The sequence below is a fragment of the Macrobrachium rosenbergii genome, chromosome 10 (genome assembly GCF_040412425.1).
Source record: "Macrobrachium rosenbergii isolate ZJJX-2024 chromosome 10, ASM4041242v1, whole genome shotgun sequence".
Classification (NCBI taxonomy): Eukaryota; Metazoa; Arthropoda; class Malacostraca; order Decapoda; family Palaemonidae; genus Macrobrachium; species Macrobrachium rosenbergii.
The window spans coordinates 30,467,911-30,495,052 of NC_089750.1; the positions used below are offsets into that span (position 1 = coordinate 30,467,911).

The 27,142-nt window shown below is 37.4% G+C and overlaps 1 protein-coding gene across 5 annotated transcripts in view; it reads left to right on the top strand.

Annotated features, from left to right (window-relative positions):
• The window catches only part of AIMP2 (aaRS-interacting multifunctional protein 2), a 197,513-nt gene that overhangs the window by 59,328 nt on the left and 111,043 nt on the right, over nt 1-27,142 (top strand). For 2 of the 5 annotated variants that reach the window (XM_067110115.1, XM_067110116.1), the window contains 2 exons: nt 20,263-20,496; nt 20,628-20,744. The exons of 2 other annotated variants lie outside the window; for them this stretch is intronic. In XM_067110115.1, coding sequence (XP_066966216.1) covers nt 20,263-20,496; nt 20,628-20,744 — 351 coding nt within the window. The remainder of the gene's footprint in view (nt 1-20,262; nt 20,497-20,627; nt 20,745-27,142) is intronic. One more of the 5 variants, XM_067110117.1, reaches the window with a different exon arrangement.

Below are 27,142 nucleotides of genomic sequence, written 5' to 3' on the forward strand. Positions count from 1 at the left end.
TTATTAAATTAATCCACAGATTTAATAACGTAGAGGAAGGGGCTGTGGCTACTGCTGCTGACAAGTCCTCTGCCATTAAGTCTCTGTGGGATACCCAGAAGGAACTAAGGGTCCAATCAGCCTGCCATGGTCCAAGCTTGCCAGCAGGGTTTTGGGCCAAGTGAACTCTCTTGTTTCTGGGCAAGAGAATTTGCTGAGGGCCAGCCATTCTGGTAAGCTACTACTTTTGCCTCTGGCTCGACAAAGGAAATAATATGTATCCCTCTCAGGCTCTCATTTCAGCAAGTCCAGGAAGGTAGCACAGAAGTTCATTTCTCCTCAGGGACAACCTGCTTGGCAGTAGCAAGTCATTCTTGATTGCCTGCCGTTGTTGGCAAAGCTGGTCCCTCATGGGTAGTTTCGCCTCTGCTGTCTACAGTGGAGGTTAAAAGAGTTCTGGTCTCCTGCAAGAGACCCTCCTTTACTTCCAGTTCCTCTCTTGTAGGAGGTAAGAAGGAACCTAACCTGGTGGTTAGACGACAGGAACCTCAAGATAGGAGTGCCTTTGAGAGAGTTATCAGCCAGGGCTCTGACTGTGAAGGCTCTTTTTCTTCTTGTTCTGGCCTAGACAAAGAGAGTAGGCAAGCTTCATGGCCTGTCCTTCAATTTTAAGCACTTGAGGGGGTGGGGGTATATCCCACTCTACCCGAAGTTCATAGCAAAGACTCAGAATCCGCTTGCCCCTGATGTCAGATTGTAGTCCTGTTCTATCCCCTCCCTAGAGGATTTCGTAGTAGTGATCCGGACAAGATGGTACTGTGTCCTGTTAGGGTGCTGTGGTACTATCTCAAAAGAATATGGCATCTCATTCCTGAATGTCAACACTTCATTAGTAATGGCAAGACCAAGAAAGAGGTGTCCAAGAATATGATCTCTTTCTGGCTATTTCTTGACTATCAAGTGGGCGTATTCCTCATCCTTTGAGGAGGCTGAGGGTACAGTCCAGGCAAGAGCTCACAAAGTCAGGGGTATCAACACAACTACAGCATTCCAGAAGAACCTATTGGTTCAACAGGTGTTAAGAGCAGGAATGTGATTGTGCCAGGCCATGTTCTCTTTCTACCTACAGGACATTGCCCACAAGTCCTTGGACACATTTTCCTTGCGTCCCCTGATGGGGATGCATCCTCCCTCCCATACCATTCACTTTTTTTTTCTTCTTCTTCTTCCTCCTTGAGAGGAGAGGTGTTAGAGGCCTTAGGACTGACCTGCAACAATAGGAAGAGTCTGCTGCCGGGGAAGTGGATCAGTTCTCAAGTGAGGGTTTTCTGTGCCTTTTAACATCCTCCTCTCATCTCTCTTGATCTGTTAGGCATTTGGCTAACTCACCAAAGGGATCCTTTTTGGGAAGCATAAATTATTGCACAGCTTATTGATGTCGGCTTCTTCAGGCTTGAATAGTAGTGAGGTTAGCTTAGCTTTTGCACATAATTTAAGAGAGGATAACAGTAATGGTAATGTTAAGACTACTTCTGTTATTTGTTCCATATCCAGCAATAATATTGCTCAGTCTGCATTAAGCCTATCTCATCTGTTTGTGTTTCTGAGTCTCATTCCATTCCTTCCACTCCTTTTATCCCTTAGTAATCCTCTACTTACACTTCTGTCGTATGTATCTCCAGCTGTCAGTAGCCATTCTTCATCTACCACCTTTAATGTTTCTATTTCAGCTTCATTAGCAGGCACCTCAGTTAAGTCTGAGCTAGATGGCACTCACATACACACACCAAACACTCTAACAACTATATTGACTTGTGATTTGCCTTCTGTTGACAGTATTCAGTCTCCTCCCAAGTCATCTGGGATTTTATTTAAGGAGTTGGCATATGCCTGCCCTGGCTCTCCTAGCCTGGTGGATGAGAAGATTGAGGCAGAGTTGACATCTTTTGTGTTTCAGAAACTCATTGATCATTGTGCTTCTCTTTATCCTCACTTAGTTGAGGAGGTGGAATGAGTAGAGACTAAGTCTGTTGTCCTTCAGTTTGTTGGCACCTGCTAAGTCTGTGAAAAACCCTAGGCTTTCCCCCTTTGGTTAGGGCTTGATAGAAGGCGATTTCTTGCATCATGGTTCATAAGGTGTCTTTTATGAATGCTAGTACTTTTCTTCCTTCAGTTCAAGATGCAAACTTTTTTGCTTGTTTGAACCCTATGCAGAGGCAAGTTCTTGCTACCAGCAAAGTGCTTTAGTACAATGCTGAGACTGAAAATTCATCCAAGTCTTTTCCACATTGAGGTGTTGTCTTTTGCCAAGCTTTTACCTAGCACAGTTACCCACTCCTTGCACCAGCTTAAGGAATTTTTGGCATTGGAAGGGGTTAAGATTTTGGAGGAATCCTTGGAGATTTTGGACTTTCCTTTTCAAAGCCCCATCAGATGCTTTTGGAGAGATGTTACGTGCATTTACCAATGCTGTGCATAAGAGATAGTGATTGTGCACTTATTTCACCTTGAAGGTATCACTTTCTCAGAAGCTGGCTGTGATTTTCAACTCATTCCTTGAATGCCTCCTTAAGCCATCCCTCTTAAGGTGATTAGGGAGGATATTTCTGCTCAGGAGAACTGATCTCTGATTTTTTGAAGCAGATACTAGCACCTACTCCTGGTCTGCCTTCTAAGACTTTCCGCCCTCCTCTCCAGCTGCTTCTTCCTTGTTGTAGCCCTTGCATGGGTGGTTTTCAGGACACAGTAAGAGTAAGACTTCACATCCCTGAAAAACCTTACTCTTGCTGCCCTCTGGTTCCTGTAGGAAGATGTCAGCAGGCCTTTTGGAGTGTTTGGCAAGACTTAGTGACAGAACACTGGGTGGTGAGGCACTCAGGGAGGGTTATATAATTATTTTTATGGGAGGATCAACTGAGGAGGACCTCCTCAGTCAATAGCTCTGATAACTTTTTCTGCATATCTTCAGCACCAGGACAAGTTCCTAGTCTTGCAAAAGGAAGTTGTTTCTCTGTCAAAGGAGGTAATCAGCAAGTGGTGATAAATTTCTCCAGGTTTTTACAGCTGGCTGTTTCTGAAAGTGTCGGGAGTTTGGCACCCAATCTTGGACATGGAATCATTTAGCACAGTTCTCAGTGCAGTTCAGCAGAATGATTGGATGATTTCAGTGGATATGAAGGACATTTATATCTGTATCCTTATAGGCCCTTGTTCATGCAAATACCTTCGCCTTGTGTTTGCTGGGAAATTATTCAATCAAGGCACTATTCTTCATTCTCAGTACAGCTCCTGAAGTTTTTAGGGGGGTGTTAGCTCCCATTGGTGGTTGCTGTCATCTTCTGGGAATCAGAATTCTTCTGTACTTTGATGAATGGCTAGTTATAATCAATTCTTACAAAGGGATTCTGAGGGTTAATGACTTATTTCTTCATTTGTTACTTCTCTGTCAGGGGTTGAGGATGGCTCTTCCTCTGAAGAAATGAATAGGCAACTTACTATCTCTCTTCAAGGAGGATTTCAGCTTTTAAAGAAGGTTCCAGAGAAGCATATCACGTCGCTGGAGAAGTTTGTCAACTTGTCAGGGCTTAGGATGAGACCATTCCAATTCTGCCTGGAAGAGACTTGGTACAGGAAGTCCCTCCCAGACACAAAATTGATTTTGGTGCTGATTAGTCTTCAGGAGACGTGAGATTTCATCAAAACCTCCTTGTGCTTCAGATAACTACATGGAGACTGTCAGCCATCTCTTACAAGTGAGAGGTTTTTCTAAGGCATCTAGAAAATCTATCCTTAAGTTGAGAGGAAATTTAATTTCTAATTTAGATAAAAAAAAAAAATAATGGTGTGTCTATTACTCCTGTTGTCACTTTAGAGGAATTTCCTGCACCCTTACCTCTGTGGATAACATTATGAATTTTTTGCGTTCCATATGATGTTAAGAAGCTGTTGATTCCTGGCATTATAGATTGATGCTCGCTTCTGTGTTGCATCATGTCCAGATAGATGTCGTTACAATCCACATCTTAAAGAGGCCCTCAGATCTTTTGAAATTGAAGCTCTTAGATCCCATATCAACCTGTCTTGGAATTTTAGACCTGGTGTAAAGTTTTTTTTTGTAGATACGTTAAAGCCCTTGGAAACAATTTGTTTGTAGTATTTAACTGTGATGACACTTTTTGGTAGCTATAGCAACTGCTAAAAGGGTAAGTGGATTGCAGGCATTTTCATGAACCATAGGTTTTTGCATTGGAGAAACAATTTTTTCCTTTAGCCTTTTCAGAGCAAAGAATGATGTCAAGGCAAAAGTTCTTCCAAGAGTTGACAGAATCCCAAACTTGACCTCCTTGGTGGGTAAAGTGGAAGAGGTCCTTTTATGCCTGATATTGGCAGTTAAGGCCTACTTTTACAGATTAAAGCCTATAAAAGACAAAATTAATCATTTGTTTTGTTGAGTTAAAAACCCTAACACTCACATGTCTAAAATTGCCCTTTTTCAGTACTTGGTTGAGTTAGTGAAGGAGAAGCTTAATCCTGAACTGTTACCTTTGTTGAGGGTATATGTATTAAGAGCTATTGCTACTTCATTTTTTGAGAAATATATCTCTGGAGGAGACAATTAGTTTGGTGCATTATAGATGTACAGTAACTCTGTTTTTGCCTTGCATCAATGTAAAGACTTGGAAATTTCACTTAAAAAATTGTTTTAAGTCTGCTAGTCATAGTGGGTACTTAGTCTGCAAGTCATAGTGGGTACAGTTTGTTACTGAACATAACAAGAGAGTAGTCTTGTAATCTCTTTCCCTGCTTTTAAAAGCCCAGTCATAAATGTTGGGAGCATGAAGGTACTTTATTTGTTTATAAGCATACCTTTGTATCAGTAGGTGTTCTTTTAATTTTGATTGCCATTTGTTAGACTTGTGCAGAGACAGCTTTCTCCATAAGGCTGCTCTTATCATGCTGTAATTGAGTGCCTTGCTCCCTGAGAGGAATCCACCTGGCGGGATGATCCCAGATCAAGTAAGAATGCTCTGGATTTCATGTTAGAAACTTCAGGTTTACTTGGCTGAGTGGATTCTCTTCTAACTGCAATAACCCTCCATCATTCTTAGAGTGTGGGAGTCAGCTATCTTGAACAGTAGGTAAGATTCATCCCAAATAATATAAATTTTCATAAAATTTATTATGTGGATACTTACTGTTAAGTAGGTAAGTGGGTGGGCAAAAAGAATTCTGATGGGAACTAAACCATTCAAGGGACATTTGGTGGAAACAAGGTGAACTAGAATGTCACCTGGGTAGGGCTAAGCAGTCTGTATTTTGAATACCAATAGTGCTTGCTGGCATGAAGATATAGCTATGTTTAACAGTAGGTAAGTATCTAAAAAATAAGTTTCAGTACAAAAATTTACATACTGTTAAATAGCTATGGGTGTTGGTTAAGAAGTTTAGACATATTTTACCTTGTATCTATAAGGTAGAATACTGTTTTTATAATTGTAGTACAGTTCTTTCTTTCCACTGACATGAAAAACATTATGTATCCATGTATAACATTAGAGGGAAGTATTTGGGAATGACAGAAGCAATAGAAGAAGGCTTTAGTGATTTTTCTTAAAACAGGGAGACTGGAATAGAGAAGAGTGAGTTGAAAACCAGAGTACATAGAACCAAGGTTATGGAGTCTGGAAAGGGAGCACAAGCAAATAAGCCGTCTAAAAAATTAAGTGGCTTTTGTATGCCATGTGTAGGGATCACTGCAGTTCTGTAGCATCTGGAAAGGGAGCAAAAGAGAATAGGCAGTCTAAAAAATTAAGTGTCTTGTATGCCATGTGTAGGGATCACTGCAGTTCTGTAGCATCTGGAAAGGGAGCAAAAGAGAATAGGCAATCAAAAAAATTAAATGTCTTGTATGCCATGTGTAGGGATCACTGCAGTTCTGTAGCATGTATGAAATGTAACATTACAAATCCTGAGGATGTAAAGATTAACCCTTAAGGGACGGGCTAAATAAATATCAAGCACACCCCCAGACTGGACAGACTTTAAGCTGGGCCAATTTAAGAAAAAACACATCAATGGAAAGAGGAAGGTATGCAAATGCACATGGTGTAAGACAAAAAATTCTAAAAAAATTTTCCCTGCCTTCCACTTACAAGACATTCCTAAAAATATGTTAATTTTACTAAATTATGCATGTTTTTTGTAATACTGTAATTTGTTATTTTATTTTGTAAAATTATAATTACAGCTCACACAATATCATAATATTATGATATATATATATGTGTGTGTATATGTATATATTTACACACATTATATATATATATATATATAGTAAACCCCTGTGTTTGCAGGGGATACATACCCCTCCCCCCCGCACGAAGAGCTAAAACCCACGAATACTTAGAACCCTTTTAAACACACTTGGAACTGCCTATTTTGATAGTTCAAACATACAAAAACAAACTAAAAATACTTATACAGGTATTATCCTATTTATGATGGGGTTAGGTTCCAAAAAACCCATCATTTGTTGGAAAAAATGTATCTCGAATATAGCCTAGCCTACACTAGGGTACTCCGTACCGTGTTTGCAAATATGGTAGCAGCCTACACTATAAAGTATACTCTATACATGCACGGTATAGTAATTATTAATATCAGCTAATTCTGGAGGTTCATGCAGAGTGACTTATGATAATCCAGTACGAAGAGAAATTGAATAACAAACAAGAATTAGCTTAGCCTATACTATGGTATATTGTATACATATATGGTAGCGTAGCCTACATTATACTGTACTCTATATTCACATATCGCATTATATAAACATCAACATAACAAATATGCATCTTTTCCATGGATCTTTTAAAATGTTATGCCTTAATTTACTGTATCCTGTAATATTGTATATATTCTTATATTGCTTTGATAATATAAATTGCGATCATAGCGATCAATGTTTTAGTTTGGAAATCGATTACACTCCAAGTTTATTTTGCCGTATTTAACTCAGTTCAGAGCGCTTTTCTTGCTTCTAGTTAGCATAAATGAATCTCTAGATACTTTATTTATATGGGGCAAGGTTATTTTTCGTTGTATGAAGTGTTTTCAAGCCGAAATATAACTTAAATACGTCTCGTTGTGAAATTGATTTAGCTATTTTTTTCGTTAATAGATGATGTTGGCTGTTTTGGGGCGTTTGTTTTGTGTAAAAAAATCAAGATTCCGTTTGCTATTTTCACTTGATTTCATCACAATTCGAGCCTTATGTATATATTGTTTATCGGCATAAAAATAGCAGTAATTTGTTTTTTCATGCCCAGTAGTTTTGATTAACCCTTAAACGCCGAGCCTCTATTTACAAAAGTGTCTGCCGTATGCCGACCGGGTTTGAGAGTTAGCGCCGAAGTGGAAAGAAAGTTTTTTTTTTTTAAATCACAGCACACTTAGTTTTTAAGATTAAGAGTTCATTTTTGGCTCCTTTTTTTGTCATTGCCTGAAGTTTAGTATACAATCATCAGAAATGAAAAAGATATCATTATCATATATAAATATTGGAATATATGAAAGCAAAAAAAAAATTCATATATAATTGTATACAAATCACGCTGTGAGCAAAGCGGTTAAAGCTAATGAGTTGTGTTATTTTTTTTTGTTGTATTGTACACTAAATTGAGATGATTTTGGTATATAACAAATTGTAAAATGGTCAAAGCACCACAGAGAAAATATTATCATAAAATGATGCATGAATTCGTAATGCATGGATGTAAAAAAAAGTTTTTTTTTTAAATTCACCATAAATCGAAATATTGTGCTAGAGACTTCCCGTTTGTTGCAAAATGAAGGTAAATGATTAAATATTACTAGAATGTAAGAGTTTTAGCTTAAATTGTATTTTTTTTACCATTTCGGTCGAGTCAAAGTTGACCGAAGGATGAAATTTTGGCACTTATCGTGATTTATATGAAAATATTTCAAAATTGATAAAAGCTACAACCATGAGTTATGTTTTGTTGTATTCTACATGAAATTACACACATTTCCATATAAAAAATGTTATGTAACGGCTAATATAAAACGGTGCAAAAATTACGACAAAGTGACTAAAGAATTTCTGAGATTTTCAGCAGTTAGCGTGCACAGAGGTAAGGAAAAAATGTTTTTCAAAAATTCACCATAAATCAAAATATTGTGCTAGAGACTTCTTGTTTATTGCAAAATGAAGGTAAATGATTGAATATTACTAGAATGTAAGAGTTTTAGCTTACAATTGCATTTTTCGACCATTTCGGTCGAGTCAAAGTTGACCAAAGGTTGAAATTTTGGCACATTGTGATTTATATGAAAATATGTCAAAATTGATAAGAGCTACAACCATGTGCTATTTTTTGTTGTATTCTACATGAAATTGCACACATTTTCATATATAAAACTTTATGTAACGGCTAATACAAAACTGTGCAAAAATTACGACAAAGTGACTAAAGAATTTCTGAGATTGTAAGAGCCTGACGCCATCTTTTCCAAACACGTGTGTTCGTGTGTTCGTCATCCATCGGAGTGGCGAGACGTTTGGCATCTTCACAAACAGAAACATACACACAGTTTGATACAGAAGATTCGTTGGAACATTATGAGTACATGATTAGAATGCTTGCATGGCAATGCAAGTAGTGGTGATTGTACATACGAGTACATCAAGACAACAATGGTTAGGGAGAAACAGACGGAAATATTGTATGGTTGAAATCGCGTTCCTTTAGAGAAAGAAAACGAGATGCTCTTGTTGTCTTGTCCACTCCGATGGACGACGAACACACACGTGTTTGGAAGAGACGGCGTCAGGCTCTTACAAGATTTTCAGCAGAGTTAGCGAGGAAATAAGGAAAAAGTTTTTTTCAAAAATTCACCATAAATCAAAATATTGTGCTACAGACTTCTCGTTTGTTGCAAAATGAAGGTAAATGATTGAATATTACTAGAATGCAAGAATGTAGCTTACAATTGCATTTTTCTACCATTTTGGTCGAGTCAAAGTTGACCAAAGGTTGAAATTTTGGCACCTATCATGATTTATATGAAAATATGTGAAAATTGATAAAAGCTACAACAATGAGTTATTTTCTGTTGTATTCTACATGAAATTGCACACATTTTCATATATAAAACTTTATGTAAAGGCTAACAGAAAACAGTGCAAAAATTACGACAAAGTGACTAAAGAATTTCTGAGATTTTCAGCAGAGTTAGCTGATGCTTTCTTTTGGGATAAGAAAGAAATTCGCGCATGCGCAGCTGGGTCACGCTTGTAAACAAAACAACAGCGTGATCCGTGAACTCCCAGCATCCCTCAAGGCGCGTGATTTAAAATTTTTCGCAAACGAGGCCTATAAGTATGTTTCTGCGAATATTTAAAAAAACTTTTTGTAGTCGACGTATTTTACATCCATTTGGCACCTGACAGACAATTTTCGTCGACGTAAAATACGTCCAGTCAGCGTTGAAGGGTTAAAATTATCTCCAATTCTAATTACAGCCAAGTTTCATCCATGTTACAGATGCACGATAATTTACAGTCATTAGCAGCTTGGACATTGTTTTCCCAGCTTCAGCTACAACTTGCAGCTTAAACTTAGCAGTACTGTATATTTCCTTGCCGATCTTTTATCCACACCGAATAAAGGTATAATGTTAAAAATACATCAGTCCTATTCTGCTAATGTCATTTGTACTATAACTATGGTAATTGTTTATTGCCGTACGATGGTTGAAATACAAGCAAAATGGCTGTTGTTATCCAATTCGGTGATAAGCAAAACAACAGTTTGTCTTTGGGTTGTTTATGGCTGTGTGCATTTACGCAAGAGTATAACATTTTACTAACAATACTTTTATCATTCTCTTTTACTTTTTTAACTAGAAGATGGGATAAAGAGATGGATGAGGAGAAGAAGTTGGTCTATTTTAATTTGGTCTCTTTCACTGCCTGACTGTACGCTGCTGCCTGTGCCCGCGCAAAATTTTAAAATATTTCATGAATATTGTCATATCGGTATTAATTGCCTACCCCATAAGGCAAATTATCGTAACCCAAGCACTACCTGAGTATTTTAATAGTGTTATCACAAAAAGTGCATTTAGTCATGAAAATACAGTAATTAGTGAATATTTGTCAGTGAAAAATACTGTGAATGGGCGAATTTCAGCAAATGTGTATATATGTTCCATAGAGAAATCTGCGAATAGGTGAGTCCGAGAAAAATTGTGAGACCATGAATACGGGGTGTTTACTGTATGTAATATATATATATATATATATATATATATATATATATATATATATATATATATATATATATATATATATATATATATATATATATATATATTGTATAATGTTTGCATCATTTTACATTAATATATATATATATTATATATATATATAATCTTTTATATTTGAAAATAATGTTTGCATCATTTTACATTAATTTCATTTCATAGAATACAACAGAAGATAGCTCATGGTTGTAGCTTTTATCAGTTTTGAAATATTTTCATATAAATCACGATAACTGCCAAAATTTCAACCTTCGGTCGACTTTAACTCGACCGAAATGGTAAAAACGCAATTGTAAGCTAAAACTCTTACATTCTAGTAATATTCAATCGTTTACCTTCATTTTGCAAAAATTGGAAGTCTCTAGCACAATATTTCGATTTATGGTGAATTTTTAAAAACATTTTCCTTACTTCTCTTGTGGTAACTCGGCCGAACATCTCAGAAATTCTTTTGTCTCGTTGTCGTAATATTTGCACCATTTTATATTAGTCGTTACATAAAGTTTTATATATGAAAATGTGCGCAATTTCATGTAAAATACAACAGAAAATAACTCATGGTTGTAGCTTTTATCAGTTTTGAAATATTTTCATATAAATCACGATAAATAGAAAAAATTCGACTTTAGGTCAACTTTAACTCGACCGAAATGGTCAAAAACTGCAATTGTAAGCTAAAACACTTACTGTCTAGTAATATTCAATCAATTAGCCTCATTTTTCAACAAACGGGAAGTCTCTAGCACAATATTTCGATTTATGGTGAATTTTTGAAAAAAAAACATTTTTTTACGTCCTCGCTTTACGAATTCATGCATCATTTTGTGATAATATTTTCTCTGTGTTGCTTTGATCATTTTACAATTTGTTATATACCAAAATCATCTCAATTTAGTGTACAATACAACTAAAAAAAAATTAACTCATTAGCTTTAACTGTTGTGCTTACAGCGCGATTTGTATACAATTATGTAAGAGTTTTTTTTTCGCTGTCATATATTCCAATATTTATATATGATAATGATATTTTTTTTCATTTCTGATGGTTGCATACTAAACTTCAGGCAATGACAAAAAAAGGAGCCAAAAATGAACTCTTAATCTTAAAAACTAAGTGTGCTGTGATTTTTTTAAAAAAACTTTTTTTCTGCTTCGGCGCTAACTCACCGAACGCCGCTGGCATACGGGAGACATTTTTGTAAAAAGAGGCTCGGCGTTTAAGGGTTAATCACATCTTCATATAATTTGCAGTAGATGTAGTGGGCAGAAATATAGTAGGGAGAAAATTTGTGCTAAATGTAATGATTAGCAAGAGTAGAAGGTACATAATCTCAAGTAGACAAGTTAGAGAGGGATAGAAAAAGGAAAGCGGCCTCTAGAGCCTAGAAACGAAGCTTCCCTTAGCCTGGTTTTCTACCCTAGCCTAGGTTAGAAGATAGCTCTGCTATTCATTCTTTCCCTCTTCCTATTTTTTCTCCTGCTGCTAGCCCTCCTACTTTTAATCCACCTACTCCTGCACCTCGCTCCCTCACTACCGAACTGGATATCATTGCCAATCTGGAATCTAGGTTTCACAAGAAAATTGTCCTACTAGTAAATACAGCGGTGGAGTTAGGTGCATCACTGAAGGTGTTGATGGAAAACATATTCAGGCAGAGCCACTTTCTGCAAAGTGACAAGTGATAGTTAAAAGTTAAGTATATCTTAGTTTAACCAGACCACTGAGCTGATTAACAGCTCTCCTAGGGCTGGCCCGAAGGATTAGATTTATTTTACGTGGCTAAGAACCAGCTGGTTACCTAGCAACGGGACCTACAGCTTATTGTGGAATCCGAACCACATTATGACGAGAAATGAATTTCCATCACTAGAAATAAATTCTTCTAATTTTTCATTGGCCGGTCGGAGAGTCGAATACTGGGCGAACAGCATGCCAGCCAAGAACTCTAACCCCCCCCCCCTCCTCCAGTGAAGAACTGACAAGTGATAGTGTTGGGCAAGTGGAGGAGGTGGCTACTTGTCCCGTCGGTTCTCCTAGACCTAGGTCAATGTCATACTCCTCTAAATCTGGGAGAAGACATACTGCAAGTCCAATGGAGGCCGACAGGTTGGACCATGGGTAGTTGCGCCCCCTCAGTCGAACCTGTTGTGCGTTCCCAGGTAATGGCAGACAGCCACTGGAAAGGCATCTTGACGGGAGAAAGTGTTATGCAAATGGAGGAGGTGGCTGCTCGTCCCGCCAGTTCTCATAGACGAAGGTCCCTGTCATACTCCCCTAAACCTGGGGGAAGACATACTGGAGGTCCAAGGGAGGCCGGGGGTTTGCCCATGGGTAGTCACCCCCTCAGTCGATCCTGTTGATCGCTCCCAGGCTTCGACAGACAGCCGTTGGAAAGGCATTTCTGTGGATGTGCGTCAGGTGTCATCCAACTCTCAAGACTCCAGCCCGGACTTGGAAGCTTTGCAAGCACGTTCTAGATTTGTCTTATCCATTGAAGAGGCTCGCAGGCAATGCTGGCCGTTCTTCTTTGCTGCCCAATTAGCAGTTTAAGGAGCCGGGCGCAGTCCTCAACCTTCCTGTAGTGCATGGAACAGTCTGGAGAATTTCTCTCCTGAGCGAACTTCTGTTGGGTGCCAGTAATTGACTCCCAAGTGCCCAACAATCCCTCTCAGGCGCCCGTTGTCTACATTTCAAGCACCGATCGCCTCGCGAGTGCCTGACACCAGCTCCTGAGTGTCCACCACCAGTTTCTGAGCACCTGACGCCAGCTCCTGAGCACTTGGCGCCTGCTTCTGAGCGCCCGGAGCCAGCTCCCAAGCACCTGGCACCAACTCTTCGGTAACAATCTCCTTCTCGGTGCATCAAGCACCCGTTCCCTGCCGCGGGTCTCCTAGCCTGTGCAGCTCTCCTTCAATTTTTGTGGGCAAGCTTTCCTACCCTTTTTTGGCTCCTGCTAGACCCGGTCTCATCTACCTCATTCCTGATGAAAAGCCTTCCAGATGACAGACCTAGGTTCCCCACAATGGTGCTTTCCTTGTCTTCCAGGAAGACATTTGAGATTGATGTTTGGTTTTCTGCTAAGAGAGAGCAAGGTAAGGCTTCCTTCGTCTTTCCTTCCTCGCGCTTAATCCGTAGGAGGTTTTCTTTCCTATGCCACTAGGAAAGCTCCTTCCCGACGCTGGGAGTTTATGTTGGTGAAAATTATGCTTTTCGTCATCAGAACTTGACCTCCTTGTCAAAGACCTCTTTGAGTTGTTTGAAGCTTTCAGTTTCTTGGACTTATTTGGAGACTTCGCCTTGGACTGGCTAGGAGTCCTTTTTCGTGCAGACAAGACCATCAAGGTTTGAGGGAGGGCGTCTCCATTTTGTTCATGGAGAGCCCCCCTTTCGTCACTTTGTCGTAATGTTTGCACAGTTTTATATTAGTCGTTACATAAAGTTTTATATATGAAAATGTGCACAATATCATGTAGAATACAACAAAAAAATAACTCATGGTTGTAGCTTTTATCAGTTTTGAAATGTTTTCATATAAATCACGATAAATAGAAAAAATTTGACCTTCAGTCAACTTTAACTCGACCGAAATGGTCGAAAACTGCAATTGTAAGCTAAAACACTTACAGTCTAGTAATATTCAATCAATTACCTTCATTTTGCAACAAATGAGAAGTCTCCAGCACAATATTTCGATTTATGGTGAATTTTTGAAAAAAACTTTTTTTTACGTCCACGCCTTACGAATTCATGCATCACTTTTGATATTATTTTCTCTGTGTTGCTTTGATTGTTTTACAATTTGTTATATACCAAAATCATTGCAATTTAGTGTACAATGCAAAGAAAAAAAAATAACTCATTAGCTTTAACCGTTTTGCTCACAGCGCTATTTGTATACAATTATATGTGAAATTTTTTTTTCGCGCTGCCATATATTTCAATATTTATATATGATAATGATATTTTTTCATTTCTGATGGTTGCATACTAAACTTCAGGCAATGTCAAAAAAAGAAGCCAAAAATGAACTCTTTAATCTTAAAAACTAAGCGTGGTGTGATTTTTTGAAAAAAAACTTTTTTTCTGCTTCGGCACTAACTCCCGAACGCCGCTGGCATACAGCAGACACTTTCGTAAATAGAGGCTCAACATTTAAGGGTTATTGGGCATAAACATCAGTCTATATCTGGATGGCTTTCCTCTTCGATCCCCTAATTTTTTTTGTAATTTATAAGTTTTCAAGCTTTAATGTGCAAATTGAATAACATTAATTAATAAAAGTAATAATTTCTCTCTCTCTCTGTCTTTTATTGAGATGAGAGTATTTTTATGTTACATGTATATGTTTATTTGTTTTGTGTGATAAATAAATTTTTTACCTAATAGTAAGTACTAATTTTCAAATAATAATAATAATAGTAATAACAACTGTAATTACAAAATTTCTATGTGATACATATTTTAAACAAACAAATTCTTTCCCCTCATCTTTTGAGAAGAAGCTCGAAGGCAAAGCTGTCAGACATGTCACTAGAACATGACAAGAAAGGGGAGTGTTGCTGATTAGCAGATCAAAGGTTTCTTATGTGATTCTCTCTCTCTCTCTCTCTCTCTCTCTCTCTCTCTCTCTCTCTCTCTCTCTCTCTCTCTCTCTCTCTCTCTCTCTCTCTTGTAATAATTCATAAAAAATTTCACTCTCATAGAGCATTTCAAAAGAAAGAGAAAGTGACAGAATAAAAAAGTTTTTAAAAACGAAGACTTCTGAAGACTTGTGAAGACTTCTGAAAATAGATCAGTGGAATAGGGGGAGAGAGAAATAGTATAGTAATCTTCACACTCGCCCATATTCTTACGTCAACCATTTATTTCTTTATTTTAAGGGTAATGTATTAAGCTAACTTTTAAATGAAATTACAATAACTTTAATTTCATTTAAAAGTTAGTTTCATACTGAATTTCCATCCTTTGATATCTAACATAAGAATAACTTCTTTCTCTCTCCCTGTCTCCGTAATAATTCATGTATAATTTAACTTTAACTTGATATTTCAAGTAAGGAAAATCTCTCTCTCTCTCTCTCTCTCTCTCTCTCTCTCTCTCTCTCTCTCTCTCTCTCTCTCTCTCTCTCTCTCGTGTGTTATTCTCTGTGTCTAATAATTGATAAATAATTTAACTTGATATTTCAAGTAAGAACAATCTCTCTCTCTCTCTCTCTCTCTCTCTCTCTCTCTCTCTCTCTCTCTCTCTCTCTCTCTCTCTCTCTCTCTCTCTCTCGTTATTCTCTGTGTCCGTAATATTTGATAAATAATTTCACTCTCTTAAGTAAGGACAGCCCTTATCTCTCTCTCTCTCCCTCGTTCATAGTTAATGCTCACACATTTTTACAACTTATTTCTCTTTATGTCTTGACCTGTACAGTAGATAGTTCAAATTGATCTAATTTTACCTGTACCGTCTACGAAGTGTAAATGTGCTAGTGTGGCAAATACGTTCTAAAACATAAAGACATAATAACTAAGAGTTGTATTAGTCCAAACAAAAAACAGTTTGTTCATGAAAATGCATTTCAGAACAAAGAGAAAGAGACGAAGAATAAAGAAGTTATTAAAAAGAGGTTGAGAAGACTTCTAAAAATAGATCGGTCAGAAGGGGAGAGAGACAGAAATTCTCTTCCAACTCTATTTTTATGTCAACCTTTTATTTCTTTTTTTAAGGGTAATGTATTAAGCTAACTTTTAAATATTACAGCAACTTTAATTTCATTTAAAAGTTAACTTAATAATTTGGGAGCATGATAAGGGTCATATATAGTGTTTAATCTTTAGAAATACAGTAAACATTTATTAGTATTTTTAAGAGACCATGCCAAACTTACGCAAAAATTCGTCATGTGTGAGGGGTTCTGGAACATGTCTGTGATATATGTAGTCTTTGTGTGTCTTTGTTTTTGTAATATATATATGTATACATACATGTATATACATACTGTATACACATGTTATTTACATACATCCCCAAGGGGTTGGTACCCAACACGGTGCCTATTTTGCACGTAAACTTGTAAACATTGCGTTCTCTACCGAACCGTATTTCTCAGTAATGAAATGCATATCTGCAAGTCTCAAATAATATTTGATATGAGTTGAGATATTATATATATATATATATATATATATATATATATATATATATATATATATATATATATATATATATATATATATATATATATATATATACACACACACACACACACACACACACACCAATATGTGCTGTCTGTGTGCATGCATACATTTATGTGATATATGTAGTCTTTGTATTTGTTTTTGTTATACATATGCACACATTTATTTATTTATGCTTCTTATGTACATCCCAAGGGGCTGGTATATATATTTTATGTAAAAGGGGGAGAGAGTATTCTGATGGAAACAACCACAGATTTATCAACCAACATGAGTCGTCAGGGAAGTATAGAGAGAGAGAGATTTACCCAATTGTATCCTGGGCTTACTAGATATTTATCTGTACTGCCCAGAAGCACAAAGCGAAATGAAGCTCCCTTTCACTTGTGACGCTCCCTTCCACTCGCTACACATGAATAGTGTGTTGCCATGAAACACTTTTTCATCTGTTTCAGAGAGAGATTACACTTGTTTCCAAATGTGTGTGTGTGTGCATGTATGTATACACAGTAAATATCCAAATGTCTGAATCTATAGCCAGCAGTAATGTTTGTTTTGCTTCATCATACTCCTGGCAGTGCTAATACTGTTTGTTTTGCTCCAAACGCTTCAAACTGAATTTACGAAAACATAAGAGGTCTAAAGCTAAAAAGAGGAAGGTTGGTAGTACGTGCATACCACCTTCATGTATCTGGTACTATGCAATAGTCTTGAATGGTGGTATTCTGTGTACCCCCAAGCAAATTGTTGGTAAAGAAGGGGTTAATGTAAACAGAAAAATATCAGTTCATTAAAGAAAATATACGTGAATTGGTAAGATTTTAATTCAATAAATTTTTTCCCTCATCTTTTTCCTAGTCTTGTCTGAAAGCTTTGGAGTGAGGGGGAAGGGTGTAACTTGTCATATATATCAAATATCTTGTCATATTGACCATGAAGGGTAGAAAGTGTTGCCCACGCTCAGTCAAATATATGTTGCCCACTCAGTGCTCTCTCTCTCTCTCTCTCTCTCTCTCTCTCTCTCTCTCTCTCTCTCTCTCTCTCTCTCTCTCTCTCTCTCTCTCTCTCTAATGGTGAAAGATGGATAGATAGATAGAAAGGGAGAGTGGTTGATAGAAAGGTAAGCATAATATACTGTATTGTTGACGTTTTTAATTGTTTAACTAATGTAAGCTCTGTGTTATTGGCTGGAAGGGTTAGAAGTACATACATATATATCTTTAAAGGTAAAAATGTTTAAGATGACTGAAATATTAATATCATTTCAAAGATTAATACTACAGTAACAGGATAATTGTTTAAGGTATTTTTGATGTAGGATGATACTTTAAGTATACATTTGTAATTGAACCTTCAAGATAGGCAGTTATAAGCATTTTTAGAGGGGGTTTTAAGTATTCGCGGATTTTAGCTATTCGCAGGTGGTGGTGGTATATATCCCCCGCGAATACTGAGGTCGACTGTGTCCATCACAAACTGATTTAAATCAAATTAAGTAGGAATATTTTAAGAGTATGAACAAATATTATCTTGATTGTAAGAAGAATACATGGTAGTTAATCATGAGAATACTAGGGAAGGGGTTAAAGGAACAGGTGTTTCCTCATGTTCTTCAGTTCTTTGCAAAAAATTCGTACTAGCAGAATAGGCACCCAGAGCAAAATTTGAACGTATAGGTGGTAAATGGGAGTGCTTCAAACAATTTTAACTTGTGACCCTGTCTGTTCGTATCTCTGAAAGTGCGTAAGTAGGGTAGTGTATATATGTATATATAGATAGGCAGACCTATATACATATGCATATTGCAGCCATATATTTTGAATACTTCTGTATTCCTGATCACTGGTGAAGTATGGACATGGGCAGGTGAAAGGAGTACTTGTAAGGCATGTGCAGGTGTGGCAGTATGATGGTGGTGGGTAGATGGCTGTTGACCTGGGATGGATGGGAAAGAGGTTATTCCCTTGATTTTTGGTCCTCTTTAACTCCTGCCTACATTGAGTAAGCTGGGTGTATCTGCTGGAACACCTACTAGAGAAGAGGTCTTAGTATCACCTCATCAGTGAAATCTGATTTCCAGTGGAGTATTACCTCATCAGTGAAATCTGATTTCCAATGGAGTATTACCTCATCAGTGAAATCCAATTTCCAATGGAGTATTACCTCATCAGTGAAATCCAATTTCCAATGGAGTATTACCTCATCAGTGAAATCTGATTTCCAATGGAGTATTACCTCATCAGTGAAATCCAATTTCCAATGGAGTATTACCTCATCAGTGAAATCCAATTTCCAATGGAGTATTACCTCATCAGTGAAATCAATTTCAATGGAGTATTACCTCATCAGTGAAATCCGATTTCAATGGAGTATTACCTCATCAGTGAAATCCAATTTCCAATGGAGTATTACCTCATCAGTGAAATCCGATTTCCAATGGAGTAATGCCTCATCAGTGAAATCCAATTTCCAATGGAGTATTACCTCATCAGTGAAATCCAATTACCAATGGAGTATTACCTCATCAGTGAAATCCAATTTCCAATGGAGTATTACCTCATCAGTGAAATCCAATTATCCAATGGAGTATTACCTCATCAGTGAAATCCAATTTCCAATGGAGTATTACCTCATCAATGAAATCCAATTTCCAATGGAGTATTACCTCATCAGTGAAATCCAGTTTCCAATGGAGTATTACCTCATTAGTGAAATCCAATTTCCAATGGAGTATTACCTCATCAGTGAAATCCGATTTCCAATGGAGTATTACCTCATCAGTGAAATCTGATTTCCAATGGAGTATTACCTCATCAGTGAAATCTGATTTCCAATGGATTATTACCTCATCAGTGAAATCCGATTTCCAATGGAGCATTACCTCATCAGTGAAATCCAATTTCCAATGGAGTATTACCTCATCAGTGAAATCCAGTTTCCAATGGAGTATTACCTCATCAGTGAAATCCAATTTCCAATGGCCTCCCGACAAGTTCATATTATTAGTTTAACTGATGATGGCGTATTCCAGAATATTCCTTTTGTATGGATAACTACTTTTGAAAACCAGCTGGGCCCCACTCCAATTTATGGTATGGCCAATATCTTTAATATATACAAAAATACACAAACTCTGAGGCATATTTATACAGACCTTTTGTGTTCTATTAATCTTTGTGAGGTAGATCTACCTCTCCCAAGATAAATTTCGTTACAGTTACTGCATGGATTCTCATAAACACCAGATTTTCCTTTTTAATATAAGTATATTGGCAAGTGAACTCACAATGGATTTGAGATAATGAAAAATAGTTGTTATATAGATTTGATGTGTTGAAGGAGCTTAATGCTTTATTCAGGTTTATTGTATTTTATTTTAGTTCTTTGCTTTGTTAAGATATGAATATGTGTATGTTGACCTTTTGTTGTTACAATAGTTATCTTTAAATTAGAGAAATCATAGGACAAGCTAGATACTTTAGTGGAATTCGAAGGGATCAAGATCCCCTAGAAAATTAAAAGAGTGCTGCTTATAGACTAATTGCAGTTTTGCTTCTATTAAATGTGGGTTATTTGTGCTAATACCTTCTCTATTTTTTCACAGGGGAAGGATTTGAAGACAATTTTCTCTCACTATAGTACTTTAAGAATATTTTATATCTAAAATATGATGAATAATACCTGAAGTATGTGAAGTACTGTTATCATATTAGAAATGATATGTTTATTAATTTTAATGCTACATGGCAGGATATCAGCTTTAAAATGGACGTGGCAAGCTTGCCTCGTTCCATTCTATATAGGCTAGGCTGCTTGAAGAATGAACTCCTTATGCACAAAACTGAGGATGTTCATGGTCTCAGAACTCCTGTAACATCTGCGGAAGTGGCAGACAGGCAGGCTGGTTTAATAGGCATCATCAGTGCTTTGAAGGAAGAGCTTTTTTTGATTGAGGCCCTGCAAAGCGACAAGAATGAGCCATTGGTAGTTACACATGGAAATTTTATGTGGCAGCATTTTTTCTTGGAATAAAAACTGTTACCATAGTGGAATATTACATGCATTATTTTTATTCTCCATAAAGGTGGTATAAATACAGTAATTGGCTTCTGCAGGAGTGCTGCTCAAGGATTGATGTTGTCACACATCATAGAGAAGTGGTGAAGAAACTGATGTCATTGCAAGATGAACTTAATAAATTGTTGAGGAGCATTCAGGACCTCTCTTGGGAGGTACTAAGGCAAAGTGAATAGTTTGCTGTGTGATATATACATAGTTGACCAAGACAGTGTTATTTGATTTTAATACTGTACCCTACTTTTGTGTAACTGTTTTATGTTTTCTCTGTATGTGACTATTATAGTTAGTTGAACATTAATTTTTTGTGAAAGGGGTGTTTGAGTCTCCTTGGCTTTTTACATGTAAAAAGATTTATCCATACAAATTACAATCCCATTTTTGCTTATGCTTATGCTCAACTGGAAGCTGGGAAACAGTGACATGCGTAATTAAATGACTAAATCATTTAATAAGATCACCCCATTCTTAGGGAAGACATTTCTTACGTGTCAGATGCTGTTATTCCTGAACTGTTTCCTATTGGTAGACGTGTAAACAAATGTTCCTCCAGCTAATGCCTTCTATCTCTTTTTGACATATTAAAACCAGGGAGATTTTGATATTTGTGATATTTGTGAAGCAGAAAGGGCGACGTGAGATGAGCTGCTTGACATTGAGACTACACTGCCATTTCCATGAGCACAGGGAAGAGTGTCTGAAATAGATACTGGAGTATTAGGGTCAAGCCTAGTTGAAAGGCCTAGGGTGAAGGCCTGGACCAGGTGAAAGGTCATGCAATAAGTGTACAGGGCAGATAACAGGAAGGAAATCAATTTCATGTCTTGAAAATTGGATGTATAAACACCTGTGATGATGAACAATGATAATGGAGGAGGAGGAGGAGGAATGTATAACTCTTTCTGAAGGATTTATTCATGAATGTAGAGAATTCCTCAAAGTATGACATGATCTTCAAGCTTTAGAGGAAACCCAGGGAATCCTTAAAGTAAATCTTACAAGGACCTAGCATCAAGGATTATTATCCTTTTTGCTCGTACCTTTTAGAAGATTAGTAGAATTACCTATGGTTTTTTTATTAATGTACATGAATTCCTGGGAGGAAAGTTTATGATAGTGTCGTGTGGGCTCCTGTGGGCATCAGAAGAGTTAGAAAGCATAGATCTACTTGGATAAGAACTGTGAGGAGGGAGGCTGAGGGAGAGTGGAGGTTTGTTGCAGATAAAGCACAAGAAACCCTTGGGTGGCAGAATCTTACAGAGGCCCTTTGTGTCACGCCAGTGTATGGATACACTTCAGTAACACAAGCCGCATGGATGAGTATGGAGTGAACTAGCAACCACCGCCCATGTTATACTAAAGCAGTGACCACCAAGACAGTAACATTCCCTAAGTCAACTTAAGCCTGCATCACACACTCACTGGTGAGTGGTCAAGATGAATTACAAGTAAGGGCTCATGAGGATTACATAAAAAATAATGTTAGTAAAGTCCATATTTATCTGCGTAGTTACCGAGACTATATTCCTCACCATTTTTCATTTTATGGCATTAAAGCTGAAACAGGGCTAAACTGATACCTGAAATGGAACAGTCACAACATGATAATTCTGTCTCTAGAGCTTCATAAAGAAATTTGGTAATATGTATACCAACAGCATTTTAAGTTTGAGGGATGGGTTCTGAGCACCAGATTGTAGGGGCTTTCTTCTCTTACACGCAATTGGAGCAGGATGATGGGAACAAATTTAGCGGTTACTAAATGAAACTCGGACTTTCCTTAACCTAATTTATTATCATAATATTACAGTGGTCTATGACCTTCAACCTTAACTCTACCTAACTCAACCTATACCTGACTTAGCCTAACTCTATACTATAGCTCATCAAAACTTAACCTATATTCAATCTTTATACTACAAAAAAAAAAAATTTACTTCAACTGCATACAGTATCAACCAAACAGTGTATATACAAAAACTATTAGATTAATAGTCTGGTGCAAATTATTAACCTTAATAATATGCACACTTGAAAGATAAATCTTTATCGGGTCTACTTGGAATTTTTCAGCATTGTTCTAGTATACAACTTCACTGTCAACCTGATTCTCGCTGATTCATCTCACAATGTCTTTAATTTCCTTGGAATATATCAACAGTCTTCACTTGAAAATGTTTTGTATTATCAGTTCCTACTGGAACTAGAATAAGTCAGACTCTGTGGTCCCACAACTGATTTAAAGACACAATTAATAATACAGTTCGCACAATGGATTTTCATACAGAGTTTTCCATATCTCTAAAAGAAATGTTTGATAAAACACCAGTTTTCATCATGTGACCCCTTTTCCAATTAATGACCACATAACAATTTTTAGATAATACTTGCTGCGAAGCAAGGCAAGCATTCAACTATGGACATCCAGGTGAAGAGGAGTCCACTCTATCCTACCAATCTCAAGCAAACTGCAAGTAAAAAAGCAAAAAATGAAAACTTACATGAGGTATTCACAAGAAAAACACACAAACTTAATAGAAAAAGAAAAAATCAATTCATACAAACGAAGCTCAGACTACCAGACTCCACCTTACTAAAATAAAGGATATCTTATTTCCATTTTATTTTCAAAATCTCTTTCTCACTACCTATTCATGCTCCGGAACTGGAGCTTGACTTCGGGTCCATTGCCTCTCATTCACCACCTCTTCTTCATTTACTTCTGTTTCAACCATGCTAAACTCACCTAGCCTTGGTTCCGAACTACTTACACCAAGCTCATTCAAACTCTGTAGACTTATGTCGGTTCCCACTTCACTAACACCTGTCATGGCTGCTATCATCTCTTCCACGCTCCGCCTCATGCTACCCAAAACTCCTCCACTTACACTCTCCAGCACTGCTAACTCTTTCTCACTCACACTCACCCTTCCAATTCTTTCACTCAAAGTAAATTCATACACACTATACATACCGTCTTTCTCATGATTTGCGTTGCTTGCAGTTCACCCAACTCTTGCGTATCCTCGTCTACATTCATTGTACTCAACAAGTTCATTCCTTCTACATCCCACTCAAACCCTTCAAAAGCAATTACACCCTCATTCTCACTACTGCCAAACGACACTGCAAGGGTATTTTCACTCCTCACACCTACCGGTTTCTCAAACCCCTTAAAGTCAAACAAACCATCATGTGTACTCTCTCCAAACAGCCTAGTCAACGTACTCTTACTCTTTCTGCTCCCCTTTTTAGACCTTCTCTTATGTTCCACCAACACTAGCTGTTTATCTCCCCAATTTATTTCTTCTGTTTCTTCACTCTCCTTTTCCTTTTCCTCCCTTAACAACTTCACATCTACCCCTTCCATACCAGAGGGCTCACCAAGGTAAACCCCCTTCACACCTAGTTTCCCCTGGGGTTGGGGTTTGGTATGGCAGACTTCCTTCACGTGACCCTCCATTTCACATCCTTCACACTTTCTCCGAGGGTTCTTAAAAGTCCTGGCAAAATGTCCAGTCATTCCACAGTTTTCACAATGTCTTCCACTTACTCCTACACTCCTTCCACTCAGGCAGTCTCTCACTCGATGTCCTACCTTTCCACAGCCAAAACACTTCAACTCTTTCGCTTGCGGGCAGTCTTTCAAAATATGCCCTCTCTTTCCACAGCCGAAACACTCACCATTGGCCCATCTGCAATCTGCTTTCACATGCCCAGTCCTTGTACACCTAAAAGACTCCTTACTGCTACTACTCACTCCCAGCTGCCTCTCCCTCATATTCTCATTCACTCTACTCACACTCTCACTCTTCAACCTCTCTCAACTTCTGCTCCAGCCCCTTTTCCTGTTACTCACCACATTCACTTGCACATTCTTTCTTCCTCTTTCCACCTGGTCTCTCCTACATTCCTCCAACAAGGCTTTCATCAAATTTAGCTCCTCACTCACCAAAGCATCCTTATAAGTCCTTCCATTTACCACTTCAGACTCAACATACATCTCCTTTGGTTCATCATCATCTACTCTTAGGTCTTGTAGGATCTCTAACACATCCTCCAAATTTAAGCTCTTTCCCAACCACTGCTTCCAAACTTTTTACTTCTCATTCAAAATTACCCTAATCTTCTCTGGAATGGTGGCCAAGAACTTTCGCATGAGGTGTTTGTATTCCTCAGTTCCTTACTTTCCATACTTCCTTCTGGCTAAAGCCTCAAACCCATGGACATACAAGCCCGCTTCCTCCCCAGCCTTCATTTTTGCCTCCTTATACCTATCGTCCTTTTTGTAGACCACACTCCCTTTCATTCTTTCCACTTGCACTCGCTTTCACTGACTCATACCGTGGCTCACCCTCACACACTTCTACAGCACATGTTCAACTGCCCATCCAAGAACTCTCCCAGCCACTTCATCCACACACTTTCATTCTCCCTATATTTTTGTCTACAGTACTTCTCATACTCATCAAAAAACTCGTGTAGTATATCTCTTCCCTTCCCGATGTTAAATCTCTCAATCTGGGAAACCTCCCTCAGGAGCATCATTTTGGCCTCTTTCTTTCTTCTCTGCCTCACTCAAACCTTCACTACTACTACTTCTAAGCCCTCCCTTACTCTTACTAACAACTCCTTTTTTCTTCTGTCACACAATTGGAGCATGATGATGGGAACAAATTAACGGTTACTAAATAAAACTTTTATTTTCCTTAACCTATTTTATTATCTTAATATTACAGTGGTCTATGACCTTCAACCTTAACTCTACCTAACTTAGCCTAACTTAATACTATAGCTCATCAAAACTTAACCCGTATTCAATCTTAATACTACAGAAAATATTGCAAAATACTTCAACTGCATACAGTATCAACCAAACAGTGACAGTTTATATACAAAAGATATTAGGTTAATAGTCTGGTGCAAATTATTAACCTTAATATGCACACTTGAAATCAATCTTTATCGAGTCTACTTGGAATTTTCCAGCATTGACTTAGTATACAACTCCACTGTCAGTCTGATTCACACTGATTCATCTCACAATGTTTTAATTAATTTCTTTGGAATATATCTACAGCCTTCACTTGAAAATGGTTTGTATTATCAGTTCCTACTGGAACTAGAATAAGTCATTCTAGGGTTCCTCAGCTGATTTAAAGACACAATTTATAATACAGTTCACGTAACAGATTTTCATACTGAGTTTTCCATATCTCCAAAAGAAATGTTCAATAAAACACCAGTTTTTATTATGTGCCCCCTTTTCTTATTAATGACCACATAACAACAATTTATAGGTAGTACTTGCTGCAAAGCAGGGCAAGCATTCAACTATGGACATCCAGGTGAAGAGGAGTCCACTCTATCTGACCACTCTCAAGCAAACTACAAGTAAAAATGAAAAAACAAAAGTGAAAACTTACATCAGATATTCACAACAAAAACACATACAATATAAACATAATGAAAAAAAAGAAAAAATTAATTCAAACTAAGCTCAGACTAACACGAGCTGACTAGTTTGATAGCGTTCATTGCTGCTGCATGAAGAAAGTTCCTTGGGATATGCTGGTCTCACAGAAAGACAAGTTTAGAATCCTGAAAAGGTAAATTTATACCTGTGTAATAAGGAAAATGTTGTTGGATAGACCTTCTTACAGGATGTAAAGACAGATTCCAAGTAAAATATATTATATGAAATACAAAAAAAAAAAAAAAAGAGAACCAAAAGACCATTACACTACTCCAGCATTGTGAAATGTGATACTGTATATATGATTGCAAAATAAATAACTGGGAAGAAGTGCCAAGGGCTGAAGTCAGTGGAGTACGTGGGCTAGTGAGTACAGGCAGTCCCTGATTTACTAAGGGGGTTCCATTTTTATGCCACGTAGTAAACCGAAAAATCGTGAAAAATCGTCCAAAAATCCTAAGAAAACCTTACTTTTAATGCTGTGGGTGTATTGAAAACGATGTAAACTGCATTTTTATTGAATTTTTCATAAAAAAAAATCCAAATTTTGATGATTCTGCTGTTTTGGAGCTATTTCTTCCGTCGGATCAGTGTATGACGTGTCATAACCCTGGAACATGCGTCGTAAACCGGGAAATAATTTCTGATGAATATATTTGAAAAATGTCATAACCTCGGAATGTCAGGAGCCGGACCCGTCGTAAACCAGGGACTGCCTGTATTGTGGTGATGAATAGAAGGGGAGGAGGTGCAAGAATGCATAGTGGCAGAAATGTTCAGTGAAGCCAAAGCAGTAATATTACCAGTTTTATTAATTATCTCTTACGAGATGAATAAAGCCAGCAGAGCTGAGAAGCCAGGCCTCAGGCTATAAGGAACTACTGATCATAAGTAAGAGTAGAGGTTTGCTGCATATAGACTACCTGTATAGTTATATTTTACAATTACAGGATCTGTATGTTCCTTAGGTGTAAACCTCTATTTTTTACTGCTAATACCCTTTTCCTAGACCCTGTTTTTGATACACATCTCTGATCTCCAGCGTTCAAGAATGAGAGAGCACTTGACAAATGGCAG